The following is a 15,128-nucleotide window of genomic DNA, read 5'->3' on the forward strand; positions in this document are numbered from 1 at the left end:
AGTAGTTCTCTAACCATTCCAACGTTTTTTTGTAAAATAGCGGTTCATGGCCAAAATGGAACGGATGACCTGACCATTTTCCGGGTCAAATGGTTCAATCATCTAGTCTGATCTGATGTTTAAAATATTGACTAAAACACTCATTTTTGAATTTAATCCTTATTTAATTGTAAGGTTTAAATTGTTAATTGAACTACTACTTTTCTCCTCATTTAGATCCTTTTATTTAAATCTTACATTTTTTTGATAAATGAACAAAAGAAAAAGATTTTATATCTATACTATATATAAAAGTGCGGATGTAGAGTAGATTTTTTTTGGATTAAAATTACTCACTATTTCTTTGTTTGATAAACGGTATGAAAGTAATTTTTATTACAAATTTAATGTCAACTTTTGATGGCTACTAAAATGCCCATATTTGTCTATTTATTACATCTATAATTTTAAGGGTTAAAAATGTAACTTGAATAATTACTTTCCACCTCATTTAATCCCATTTTATTAAATTTTATACTTAAAGGTATTAACTCCCATTTTTTAGTATTAAATCCTATATTTAAGTTATTTTTCACCAATAATTTATTTAAGTTATATCAATATTTTTAACAATATGAACCCACACATTTTAAAATTGACTCAAAAACAAAACCACTCTTTATCTAAGTGGTGGTTAAGTAATTCAACCATCCCAATCAAATTTATAAACCTATGCAATCATAGTTAGGTAACAAAAATTTTAAAATAAAAATATAGAAAATTACAAAAATGTAGAAAAAAAAATAGAAATATTAGTAATATTTTATTAGTCAAATTAAAAAATAAGTGTAATAAATAATAATTATTTTTATTGATAATGAAAATAATATATATACTTTAGAAGTGACCAAAAATGAAATTATTTTACTACTTCGCAAAGATCAATAATTCAACTTTTGGGTAAATTGTGTTAACATTTAATGTCATAAATATATAATAAAAATTAATAAAATATAAAAATAAAAAAAAGCATTCAGACACATGTGTAATATTAATTAATTATCATATTAAACAAAAAGTAAGTGTAATATATCGGAATTATTTTTACACAGAAATATAAAAAACTACAAAAAAATTGAACACATCTATAATTCTATATTTACATTACTATTAAAAATATAAATAATATTGTGAAACTTTCTTTTGACTAAAATACTCATTTTTAAATTTAGTCCCTATTTAGTTGTGATGTTTAAATTGTAGACTGAACTACTACCTTACATCTCATTCAATTCTCTCTATTTCAATCTTACATTTCTTTGATAAATGAATAGAAAAAACACCAAAAAATAAAATATTATAAAAAGAATAATCCGGCTAAGTAGGTGGACTTGTTAATGATACTTGAAATTTCACAACTCGATTCAATTATTACATATTTATATGAGGTGTTTATGTAATCATATTTGAATTTTGCAATATGCATCCAATTAATAATAAAAAATAGAAAACATATAAAAATAAAATAAATATTTATAGAAACTTTTTGATATACTATTACCATTATTATCATTGTTTAGAATTACCGCCTGCAAAAGCACGTACACGTTTATTCATAAATAAAAATGTTTAAATATTGTCCCAACTAGGTTCATATTGGATCGGATTGGGGGTATTGGGTAGTTCCGTGTGCGACCCAATTATAAACGGGTCGGATGGAACTAACCAGATGCTTAGATCTGGTCCTCAAGGAGCATGCCTCACACCGACCTCATAGCTCGTTTCCATTAGAACATTTTCCATTAAAATTGGGATTCTAATTGATAAGGGTAGCTTTTCGACCTTAATATCAATTAAAGAAACACACTTCATATAATAACTAAAAGAGGGCAACTTTTTTGAAGAAATATCAAAAAAGAGCAACTGTATACGAAAGGAGAGCATTGTATGAGACACAATTCGTATCTCATTTTTTATGACAAAATTGCGCCTTTATTAATTTTGAACAAAATCTTCCGATCCTCTTTCCCTCCTGCTTGTGAATTTTTTTTCTCTCTCGAGCATCCATCTCTTCCCTACTCTGTAATCGCTCAAATCTCCCTGCATCTCTCGGTCTCTTGAATCTCCGATCTTCTCTCCTTCTCTGTAATCACTCAACTCTTCCTACATCATTCTCAGTTCGTGAGAGTGAATCTCTGCTTCTCTCTGCATCTTTTAGTTCTTAATCGCTCGTTCGAGTGAATGTCTGCACACTTGGGTTCTCTGCTCGGGAGTTTCTCTTCACCTCTGCCTGGTAAGATGTTTATTTATTCTCTTTTATCAGTTTCTTTTTCTGCCTCACTTCACTACTTTTCTGGGTTTATTTGCCTTGCTTTCAACTGGTAGGGTTTTCCATTCCAATGTATTCAATAATAATGGTTAAAATAATCGTGAACAAGTCTAGGAATTGTCTCCATTAAAGACTCATGAGGTTATTGCATGTAATATTAGCATTTCTCCTACCATATACCAGACATTGCATGTAATACTTAGTACTTTTCAACAAATAGTGCATAAATAATCTAGTACGGTTGTGAAGCCTTTGTTACATATCCAAGGACATATGACCTCATTCATGCAAATGGTGTTTTCAACTTATACAAGGACAATATTTTAGATTTGTGAACTTAGGACTCTCCCAATCTCATATGGATAATGTTTCTAGGCTATAAGAAAAAGAATCCATAAGAGAAAGATGAAAAGAGTTATGGAAGCACAAAAGAGCCTCCATTGGTGACATTGGAATGGAAACACATTTCTTAGTTGAAAGCAAGGCAAAGAAACCCAAAAAAGTAGCAAAGAGAGGCAGCAAAAGAAGTTTATAAAAGAGAATAAATAAATATCTTACTAGGTAGAGGTGAATAGAAACTTCTGAGCAGAGAACCGAAATGTGCAGACCTTTTCTTCAATGAGCTCTAAAATGTGAAATGTGAATTGTGCTGACCAAAGAATCCGTCGCCAAGCTCCAAAATGTGAAATGTGAATCATAAAGCAACTTCAAAAACTCCCGAGCTGAAGCTTCTTTGTAATCGAGTGATTAAGGAGAGAAAAGATTGGAGATTCGAAAAAACTAGAAAGGAGACTTGGGGGATTAGAGAGGAGAGAAGAGAGAGAAGAAAACATCGCATGCAAGAGAGAAAGAGGATCGGAGGATTTTGTTAAAATTAATAAAGGGGCAATTTTGTGATAAAAAGAGGAGATACGAATTGTATCTCATACAATGCTCCCTTTTCGTATACAATCGCTCTTTTTTTATATTTCTTAAAAAAAGTTGCCTTTTAGTTATTATCTGCAGTGTGTTTCTTTTATTGATATTAAGAATCCCTTAAAAATTTACAATTTCGAAGATATTCCCGATGCCGGTGTGCGCACTGTTACGAGCAGATCCGATCTCACTAGTGCTGGGACAAACGGAAACGGTTACTATTGGCTTTTCAAAGAAGCTTCCGTGGCGCGTTAAGTTGGCTCTTCGTCCTCGAGTGCCTGCCCAGATGAGGAAGAGGCGGAGAGTCCCGGAGGTACTATGGAGGTTGTACCGCAATCAGGTGCGCAGTTTAGCAGACACTATCATATCGTTACTTCCTCCTCCGTCTTCGTCTGCGGACTGCCGGTGCAAGGGCCGGCGCTGTCTCGGCTGCAGCGGCAAGGATGCCATGTCCTTCCTCTTGAGACCCGAAGACCCACCTGACTATCACAGGCTCCTGAATGAATGTTTCATCGTCGTCTCGGACAATGCACCAAATCTCACCTCCTTCTATACTGATCATCGGTGGACACAGGATCAGGTAAGCTTTTGTATTTACATTTCATACACGACTTGAATGTCTTGCTATTCTTAGCTTAAATCATAGAATACTATGCATAGAACGAGCACGATGCCAGTAAAAACGATGAAGTTTGGGCGAACAATATGCATTTTTACCAATATCGGTCAAAGTTTCCCTATCATGAAGAACGACGATTGCATGATTCACATTGCAACGCTTGATAAACACATGAATCCATGATTGTTCATTCGACAATGCAGCTTTCCTAGATGGAGTATACCTCAACAGTTGAACTAATCAAGGAAACCTTGAGGTTGCTGTTTGTATGGATGAACTATTTCGTAGCTCACAAAAATAGTGAGGAAAGAAAGTGACACCGGATAATTAAGACCGCTCAAGTTGTTTTTTTCTTCAAGTTGTGAACTTCGGAAAGGTGCTCTATCAGTTGGACATCTGAATTGATTAGTACATTCCTCAAATTGTCTATAAAGGGATAGTTAAAATCTTCCATATTCGACATTGTTCTATGCAAGATTCCATCATCTTTCTGTCTAATAAGGTTACAGAAGAACTGGTCCGGGTTTTGTCTTTTGTGTGTATCGTGGCAAATGATGCACTCAGTTTTCCCATTTATTTTCTCTTTTTAGTTTATGCTTGCCAAATTATATTAATAAGGCAAGTTACTGAAATTACCTGTTTCTTAGGAAACACAAGGATCTCATTGAACCATTTAGGTTTTGTCTGATGGAAGGATCAGAATCTTGATTAAACATGGCCGAACCTGTTATAGTTGCTGGAAGAATTTAAAAAAAAATTCAGCCCAACCCGAGAACCGGTTTCTTGGTATTTTGGAATCTGAATTTCTGGATACAACTTGCATTAAACTTGGACCAGATTTGAAACCATAATTTAGAAATGAACATACCTGATACTGAGTCCACAAGATGCAGCTCCCAAAGTGGAAGTTCATGCCCAAAATCAGACCAAAATCGACCTCCAACAGTCCAAGTGAAGATGGCCCAACTGTATATGTGAAGTCGATTCAGCAAGACTCTTCTAACTGAATTGAACACCAATTGCTTGGGATTCGATTTAGCTGTGTGAACCTCCTTTTCTCTGGTGTTTTTCTTAAAAAACACAACAGAGAGTTGATGGGAATCAACCTTCTCTATGGCTGGTTTGAACTAGGGTTTTTGGGTGCAAGGAAGAATGCATAGTTTGCCCCTCTCTCTAATCTCTTTTATAGAGCACTCTCCTAATTGGATAATGTCTTGATCCAAATCAGATTTGGATTAGGACTTAATCCTCTTAATAAAGTGGGTGTTCCATACCCATTTCCATATCTTTATTTGATCCATGTCACATGATAACTTAAGTTGTCATGTGACTTCTTTAACTAGTCTTATTAGTAATGGGCTTAGGTCCATTTTCTTTAATGGTTCACATACATAGGTGTTGCATGACATATTAGGCTTGATTATTGTATATTTGTATGGCATGGGACCCACAAAGGTCTCATTACAAGTCCATATGGATTCGACCCATGTCTGGAAAAGAAACAAGTCAATTTCACTCCATAAGGCTAACGAACCCCTAAGCCAATCAAGCTGGGCTTAGGCTGGGCCCAACACTTAAGTATAAGTGATCCTTGGGTTAAACCACCCTATACAACCCAAGGATAATGGACTGATATGAGATAAAGCCATCAAGTTATCAGCCTTCTAATGGTCTCTTGCCTTTAACCTCTCAGTCTTAAATAGTCAAAACACTACTCATAGGGAAGGACCTCTTCTTTGATCGCTAAATGCAATGTCACACCTTTTGCTCAGATGGATCCTGAGATTAAAACCTTTTGCAAATCTTTTTTAGATTTTATATATATATATATATATATAAGTATAAATACACTTTGCAAATTTGATTTCAAATACAATTGAAATCCACTGCCAGTAGTTTTAGGTTTCCATTAGAGAGAGTGTAAACCCTGATATTCACTTTGTTTGACAAAGGGGCTGATTCTATCACTATGATCACCCACTTAGGTAATATCTTAAGTATTTAACCCTAGATGGATCTCACTGGTTGGCATATCAAAAGCATCTCAATCCAAAGTCCAAACCTAGTGTAGTATCATAATCAAGTCTGGGGTTAAGTGAAACTTTCTAGTTTTGCCCATCTGTCTCCAAGGTCCAGGGCATAATTGGAAATTGGTCCAGGTTTAGTGCTTCTCATAAACACTTAGTAACTGTGCTTGGGGTTTAACCCCAGCACCTGAGACAAGCTGCTTCACCAATTCAGCAACACATCAGTGTCATCCTTGTCAAGATAAACTCCCTAGGTTTATCCAATGATTGAGAACATTCTAAACTAATAGATGCCTCATAAGTGTCCACTTTAAGGAGTAATTCACAAAAACATACCAATCTGAACATAAAACAATAATGTACTTATTTTATTAAGACATAAAATTCTGTGTACATCAATCTAATTGGAGGTTAGATCAATGTGCATTCTTTCTTAGGCTGTGTTTGGTTTGAAAAAAAAGAAGGGATTACTAGTGTGCATGAATTCTTGTGTTAGTGTTATGGAATAGGTGTTGGAGTTAGTTATGTTCTTTTATACACGTCAACAAAAACTTGTATAAGTCGGTGTAACTGTAACCTATTGTATGTATTTATATTGGACGAATGAATACATCTTCATTTTATGCACACACATGGAAAAATTCAAAAATTACTATAGCCCTATGGGAATTGGGAATAACAAAAAACATTATTATTATCTGTATTACATTTTAGGTTATGCAAGTCTTTGTGTTATAGGGTATTTGCGGCGATCTTGTTATTTCTTTCCTTTATGTTTTCTTCTGGAAAAAGAAATGAACACACTTTAACCTGACAACAAGACATGGCAAAGGAAGGTCCTTTATTGTGCTATTTTGTTAGGTTGATACTTTGTCAGAGCCATGAAATTTACAGTTGTATATAAGTTTGCCGTGTTCTCGTCTATGTTATTTCTGCATGCAGTTTTCAGGGAAAGGAAACAGTTAAAAGGGTACATTGCTGAATGAAGTGATGTTGTATGCATAACCAGCCAGCTTTGCTGTTTTTCAGATTGTCAAAAAGACCATTGAAATGATACTGTCGGATTCACAATCGTCCTCAAATGTAATTTGCAATGGTTATGATAAAGTAAGTTTAGAATTTTATTTTGATCTCTATCCTTAAGGCTATATTTGGTTTGAAGGAAAATGTAAGGAAAGGAAGGGAAAAGTAGGGAAACCTTTACAACCCTTGTATTGGTTTCCCTGTCTTGCCCTTACTTTCCCTGCCTTTTCCTTCAAACCAAACATAGCCTAAAGGAAAATAATGTAACAAGATAATAATACCACAGGAACTTGTATGCCCATAAACATGTCAACATTAACATTATGAGTTTGAATGGTACATGCGTTTCAATGTGATAGGTACTCATCCATTGATTTAAGTTCTCTTGTTTGTTTGTAAATACATTCTTGTCCATTGACAACTTGGAAATATTTATCTGCCTCTGGCAGGGCACTCGTTCAAGCTCCATTGTAGATCTTCTTACTACTTCGGCTTGGTGTGTTCTTTTACAAAGGGTAAATTTTTTACCTTGAATTTAGTTGTTTGCTTTGCTAATATTAAGGACAGTTCTTTTTTTGTAATTCCTTAGAATATTGGGTTGCTAAAACTTGCAGATTCAGGATCATGTAATGATTCATCTTTTAAAGTATACATCAATATTTTTGCCACTTCCCCTGGGGAACCACCATCAAGTGGCAGGTCCTTCCATCATTGATTTAGGCATCCAGTTCTCAAGAAATATATCGGAGTCTGATTGTCCACAGTCTTCACCTGTACAGTTTGGTAATCAAAATTGTTAGCATCTTGAATTTTCTTATGATGTTGATTTGACATGTATTGGTTTATTCTTCCATTGGGTATTCACTTTAACCTTAGTTGGCGTTTCGGACAATGTTGCAAACCTAATACTTCTTGAAGTTACTCGTACATGTGCTCTGTTTTTGATGTTTTATACATGCCTCCTCTATTAGTTCACAGGATGCATTAGGCTAGATCAGTACCCTCTGTGGCGTTGACTTGTTTCTGCCTCTCTCTCTCTGCTGTATCTTCTTTTTTGTGTATATGAATTGAAAAAAAGAAGGTCGGAAAGCATGTAGATGAATAGACCTGAACAATATATATTTTTTTTCTTTTGGCAAGTACTGAGAACTTTATTAAGCAAAAAGGAAGAGATGTGCAATTTAGATGTGTACGGGTTGATTCCTGTATAAAAAAATTAATATTTACGCAATATATGCATCCTGTGTAGTATATCCTAGAACAATAATGAAAGTAACGAACCAGCTTTTAGCAAGTCCTTAACTTGTAGAAACAAACTATTCATTAATTGCTTGCCTTTTTTTGTTAAGTAACTTCACCAAAATTGTATTGAATTAATTGTTTGTCTTTTCACTTGTATTCAGTTTGGATAATTCGTCTTGCATCATTATGTTCTTGTATTGTATTTAAAAAAATTTCCCTTATGCTTTTGCTATTTATTTTGTGACATTCTGTTTCAAGTTATACACTTTTACTTAGGGGCTGTTTGATAGTGGCTGAAATCACTGAACTGCATGACTTATTACTTGGCCTTTAGCGTTTAAATAAATAAAATATTTGATGGTATTCTTAAAATCAGATTCAGCCATTAAGTAGTTTACAACCTTAATAACTTATTCACATAAAAACAACAAATAAGTCGCACTTCATCCACTTCATCTGTTATGAAATAGCCACTTAGAAGTGCCTGCTTGGGAGGGCTGAAGTGCAGCAGCTTGTGGCTTTCTGAAGTGGGATCCACATGGACAGCTTATAAGCTATGTTGGTGAAAAATCCAGAGAGCCCAAATCGGCTGTCCGCTTCAGCATCTTTGAATAACTTATCTGGAACACTTCAAGGCAGCTTAGTTGAATCTTCAGCTCAGCCTACCCAAAGGGGCCTGAAGAATTATCCTGTTAGGTAGCTCTTTCTTTGCCAGTCATCTTGAAGTGTCCTGTTGTACTTAATCAAAAAAACTCATTGGGTTAGAACATTATATTTTATAAAGTTTGTGATTTCATGAGATGGTTTCTCTTCCTCAGGTCCCCAAAAGAGAAAAAGAGTTGATCATGAAGATAATTCTAAGCCCTACAATGTAATCTCTTTACAGCAATCTGATAGTATTTTTGGTGTCAACAACTCCTTGGGTTCTTTTAATTGCCATATTGGTTGTAACCGCAAAAGCTCTTTAAGCTCATTTGATTGGAATCACATTAATTCATCTGAAGCACATAATCTGGACTTTAATGTTAATAATAAAGTGGACTCAAATGGGAAACTTCAAGAGAGCTTAAGCAAGACTACAAAAACTATTAGGAAGCACTTAAGACCATTTAGCTGGCAACGCCATAGAAAGCGGATACGGATGAATTGTCCAGAAGAGAGTGTGCTGCAAACTAGCACCAGCATTTCTAATGATAAAGAAAATACCTCTGGGATGTGTCAACAAAACTCCAGTGGCAGCTTAAGACATCAGCGGAAGAAGGCAACTCCTTGCCAAGAGCTCAAGAAGCTACAAAGACTTCAGGTTCACTCAAAAAAAGTAAGCTATTATTTTTAATGTTGTAGAACATGAATAAATATTTCCATCTTCTCTGTGCGTATGTAATTATATTAGCTTTTCTTCAATCAATTATATCATTCACTTTTTTATTTTTGCATTTTATTAAATTAGGAGGAACTTAAAGTTATTAAAGCTTGTTATATATGTTGGTGTGAAAATTTTAATAAATACTGATGCAACATAATTCACTCAATCAAGTGATTGAGTTTTATTATTATTATTTTGGGTAAGGCCCATTTAGGGAATCATACGGATTGTTCCCCTTAATTACATCTCCACAAGAAAGTAGAGAACACCTTTTGATTGTGACTTAGGTAAATGAATGCATAGAGAAAAGAACAATAGAGTACTTAAAAAGAACTTTTCATTTGCATTTCTTTTACATCAAGTGTACAAGAATGAGAAGAAAAAAAAAAGAAAATACAATTGAGAAACTATACAACAATACATTTCTCTCTTTTCTTTTTGATGCAAGGAAGATTTCCTTCTCACTCCTTTTTTCACAATAAGCTGTAGTTAATCAAATGAAATTCTGATTGCAAAACAGCATTAATCCTTTGGATTTTTGTGTACAAGAAGGGAACCGTAGTCAATCAAATTGAATATTTGATTGTAGACGGTTTTTATCCCCCTGTTTTTCATTTTCATTTGAAGGGAACCATAATCAGCCCTTGAGAATTACACCGTAGATGGTTTAATCCCTCACTTTGTCTTGAAAGAGGGACCATAATCAACCAAGTAGAGGCACCTGGTCGTAGATGGTTTATTTCCTCTATTTCCTTAATCAAAAGTGAAAATAAAAGAGGGAGAAAGAAGGATATATAGCATAAGACATAGATAGGAAGTATTACTGGAGAGGACTTTCCCTTTCCTACTTGTATTAGTGAAACTTCTTTTCCTTCCCTATCTTCCCTTGAGCACTTCTCTTTTCTTCTCTCTTTATCTTCGCTTTTCTTAAGAATCTCTTGAGATAATTTTCTCCGAAGAGAGCATCTGTGTAAGAGCCTCTAGCTTCCCCTAAAGGAGCTTAAATAGGGAGTGGGGTAGTTATGTAACTACCTCCTCCTCCTAGGTGAAGGACACCTGTTCCTCCCACTTAAAGAGAGGGAACTCCCATACAGGATACTTTTTTATAGCTTTGATGATTTGGCTAGCAGACTAGCCAAGCCACTTTTTTGGGTTATTAAATTATTAATATTATTTGGATTAAAAAATGCCTTCAACAATATATAACACCAAAAAAAATCTATCAAAAAAAAACATATAACACCAAATATAGTGCCAATATTTTGTTTTTTATTTATAGCATAATATTATTTTTGAGACAAAGGATAAAGTTTAGATTTTTTTGTTACAGTTGTGAAATACACCTGCAATAATTCAGAAAATATAGAAAAAGAGAAGAAAAGAAAGAGGTTCAACAGAAGTTTGTGGAAGAAGAAGAAGGAAGAAGAAGAGAGAGAAGAGAAGAATTCGTTCCTTTCTCTCTAGCCCCCCAAGATATCTTTTATTCTCTTAATTCTAAACTGAGTACAATTCCCTGGATGCCCTTAATAGGGTAGCCAGCACTAAAGAAATAATAAAACAAAACAAAACAAAAGAGGCCCATAACTTAAAGAACATAAACTTAAAACATAACTTAAAAGAAATAATGACACTAAGACCCATTTGGCCCATTCTCACTACAGTTACTAATAAGAAAAAAAGCCCATGTGCACCAAGCATCTGTACATTGAGAATATACAAAAATCAAATGTACGAGTATTACTCTCACTCCAAATGGCCCAAAAGCTGCGGAAAGGACCAACTTCCACATAATCTTGCCCTTCTGACTCAAACCCCCCAACTGCCAAGCTTCTGGGAATTCTCTTGATGTTTCTGGAAATCAGGTTTGTGTCCCAGATAAACCCAAGGCCTTTGCCCACACCTCACCAGCAAACCTGCAGTGAAGGAAGAGATGGTCAAGAATCTTTATGCAGCTATCACAGAAAATACAGTTTAGATTGTCCACTGTCATCCCTCTCTTCAACAAGTTGTGTGTAGTGAGGCACCTACTATACACTATCACAAAGAGACGTATGAGGGGATCAGGAAGCACCAAATCATGATAATAGAAAATTACTATCACTCCCTTGAGACAATCTCCTGTATAAAGAATTCACAGAGAAGATCTTTGATCCATCCCATGTCTAAATCCTTTTATCCTGCTGCCTCAGTGGCTCCTGCCTATGTTAGTGTTTTGTAATATTTTTAGCAGATTCACCACTGAGACAACCTCTCAATCATTTAGACTCCTAACTAATGGGCTCCACATTATGGCATCATTATGAATTTCAAATTTATAACACAATAAATTCATCGAAAGAGATGATAGATAGGACAATTGGTAGAAAGTGTATTCCCCTTGTTGAGTATTTCATTGCATCTTGAAATAAGGTTATATTTGCCTCATTTATCTTTTCTTCTCTCTTCTCACCTATTCTTCATTCGTGTTTTACATTGAAAATCATTGTTACCTTGGCTCAATAATCCATAAAAGGGAGAGATTGTGGAGGATGTTGCCCATGAAATTAGAGCAGGATGGGCAAAATGTGTGTGTGTGTGTGTGTGTGTGTGTGGGTGTGGGTGTGGGGTACATCTAGTGTCTTTTTAATTGTTACAATAGAAGGAAGTACATCTAGTGTTCTGATAAAAAAAAGGTACATCTAGTGTCTTTTGTGATAGGAGAATACCACTTGGGCTAAAAGAAAATTCTTATATAACAGTTTATGGTTAGCAATGTTGTATGGAACTGAGTGTTGTGATAGGCCAGTAGATTGTTATTTCTTGTTTTAAAACCATTTATAAAATTTTCCTTTTAGCCTAAGTGATATTCTCTTGTCACATAAGATTCCAGATGTTACAAATGGAGTAAACACCTTTCGACTTCCAACTTCATCCCATACAAAATGACAATCTACTAAGATATGTTTCATCCTCTTATGAAACATTGGATTTTTTATCCCATACAATGGATCAATCCTGTTATGCAATGCTGGAAAGGTGTTGTAGAATGGTTTGAAGGGAAAGATAAGAACTAAAGATATGATAATAAAACACATAGCAGTGAAAGCCTGCTAGGTAAAAACTAAAGATTTATTCTCTCTTCTCCATAGATGACATTATGACAGGGTAGTCTTAAGTGGTCAGCTTATTGACCATAAGGATTAGAGTCCATGTACATTCAAGTCCACTGGGGAGCCACCAGTTAAAGTTGAACTTTGATGGGTGTGGGTGGGATTGGAAACCCAGAACCTTCAGGTATAAGTTGGGTATATAAATATGAGAGAAGAACTATTCTGGAAATGTACTCCAGATCAGCTGGAAATGCAGACTTCACAAGGGCAGAACTGCTAGCAGCATGGCAAGGACTATGAGTGGGAAGAACTTAATAGTTTTGAAAATGTAATGGCACATGGAGACTCAGAAGTAGTGGTTGGCTGGATGAAAAACAATAATTTAGGCTTATGGCAGACTGGCAGTACATATACTAATGTGGGAAATAAGACATTTGACTTAAGAGATGGGGGCTACCTTTTCTTTAATACAAAGATCAGCAAATAGCCTAGCCAAAACCTTGGCTAAGCATGTTGTGCATAGGGAGCATCTCTTTTGGTCTCAAATATAATGTATATGGTAGAATGGGTGTGGAGGCCTTTGGCTTGATCACAACTGGGGATGCTTTGGCATGGTGTATATACATCCTTTTTAAAATATCTGATAAATCTTTTAGTTGTCGACAAAAAAAAAGCTCTTATGAGATTATATTGCAACAATCAAGCTGCCATTGACATTGCTCATAATCCCATTTAACATGATAAGAAAAAATATTCAGGTTAATTAGCATTTCATAAGGAAGAAAGTTGCTACAGGTGAAGTTTGTCTACTTTTTGTGAGAATAGATGATCAACTTGCTGATGTTCTTACAAAAAGAGTTAAACACTCAATTGATTATATTCTTGGCAAGCTAGGCATGCTTAATATTTGTGCTCAGCTTAAGGGGGAGTTTTGAGTATTTCATTGTTTTTTTTTTTTTTGATTGGTAAGTGCCAAGTTCTATTAGATGATAAAAGAATGAGTTATTTACAAGACACCTTGCATCCCCAATTATAGGCTGGCAAACAACCACTTGCTCATGACTTTCATAAAGCATTTACATCTATGCCCAGGGTTCCCAAAACAGCATCCAAATCCATTTTTATAACATTGTCACTAGTTGGTCTCCACTTTGGGCAACAAACAAATATTGAAATAGAGGAAGAAGCAGCTCATTGCCACCCTCTATGAATATCATCAAAGGAGAATAGAGCAAAACAGGTCTTAGTCTTTCTCCAATGTACCACTTTGACACCAATACTTTCAATGATTGCCTCCTTTGTACATTCCTTCCCTTCAAAGAACTGTGCCTTATCTGCTCGTGTTTCCTTCCCCATATTAATTGCAGCTAGACAACTCTTTTTTAGATTGACCTTCTGATTGGATGTTTTCTCAAACAATTCTATCAGGAGCCTCAAATTCCTCTCACCAATCCTTATTGATAGAAAAAATCCCCTATATCCTGACAAAAGAAAATGGCATTATTTATAAATTGTAAGTGTGATCATTGCCCACCATGAAATAAGGCTATATCTGGTGTAGAGGGTGGAGCATTGTAATGTTCCTGATTGGCTTAAGGTGCTTTTAGTACAACTTTACATGATAAACATTTTCAATTACTCATAAAGAAGGAAAACGTTCCTTGATTCCTAGCATTTTCTCATAAAATGAATTTGATCATTTAAGAAACAGGATAAGAATAGTTAGGTTCTTTCGTCTAAGATGAACATATTGTGAATGATACTCTTAATCTTTTTATCCCTGATGTGATCTACTTGTGGAGCCAATTAATATCCATCATCATCATTGTTATTTGTTTAATTTCCCTGGAGATGGTTCTCAAGTATTGGCTTATCTGCAGATGGCATCATTATGCCTTTACCATTTGATGCTGCAAGCCCCACCAAATGTTACAAAGGCCACAGAGATAAATAGGCAATTGATGTTCTATAAATCTGGTTATTCCTCCTGTCTTCTTCCAAGAAATCGTATCCTTTTCCCCTTATAATTTCTTTGAGTGCATATTTAAATAGCTCATGCACTTTTTTATACATTCTTAGGCATATTGTTCTCTTTGTTTTTGATAGAATGGTAATAAATAATAACACCTTTTCATGCTCTTCCCTTCTGATTAATGGAAACATAAAACTTTATTGGAAAATAGAAATTGAAGGATACAGAAAAGAAGTTACAAAGCTGACATTGGTAATAAATTATGCTTTTAGCCACAAGATATTTTTCATCTGCAAGACTTGAGAAACTAATGCTAAATTAATCTATCCATTTTATGATGTGTTTTTGCAATGATGTAAATACAAGGAGATATGGCTTGACCTTATGACAGATAATCTAACTGATGTTGACCATTGGTCAGTATGAATGATTAATTTTCTCACTGACAGTTGGGGCCCAAACTATCTTAAATGGAAAAGGTGTCAGGTAAGGTGGATTTTTTTAAAGCTTTGTAAAATATATTACTAGGCTTACAGTTCTCCATTGTAGAGTCAACACTGGTATTAG

General features: G+C 34.8%; 1 protein-coding gene across 3 annotated transcripts in view; it reads left to right on the plus strand.

Annotated features, from left to right (window-relative positions):
* The first annotated feature begins 3,128 nt into the window (after window positions 1-3,128).
* TERT (telomerase reverse transcriptase) overlaps window positions 3,129-15,128 on the plus strand; it is a 29,884-nt gene continuing 17,884 nt past the window's right edge. Inside the window, exons 1-6 of one of the 3 annotated variants that reach the window (XM_010258951.3) lie at window positions 3,129-3,803; window positions 6,899-6,976; window positions 7,342-7,407; window positions 7,507-7,687; window positions 8,953-9,452; window positions 14,470-14,596. In XM_010258951.3, coding sequence (XP_010257253.1) covers window positions 3,375-3,803; window positions 6,899-6,976; window positions 7,342-7,407; window positions 7,507-7,687; window positions 8,953-9,452; window positions 14,470-14,596 — 1,381 coding nt within the window. In that variant the 5' untranslated portion in view covers window positions 3,129-3,374. Of the gene's footprint in view, window positions 3,804-6,811; window positions 6,977-7,341; window positions 7,408-7,506; window positions 7,688-8,952; window positions 9,453-14,469; window positions 14,597-15,128 lie in introns of all 3 variants that reach the window. The other 2 variants (XM_010258952.3, XM_088891189.1) reach the window with 2 other exon arrangements.

Source organism: Nelumbo nucifera, chromosome 7 (assembly GCF_055504915.1).
Source record: "Nelumbo nucifera cultivar China Antique chromosome 7, China Antique-T2T, whole genome shotgun sequence".
NCBI lineage: Eukaryota > Viridiplantae > Streptophyta > Magnoliopsida > Proteales > Nelumbonaceae > Nelumbo > Nelumbo nucifera.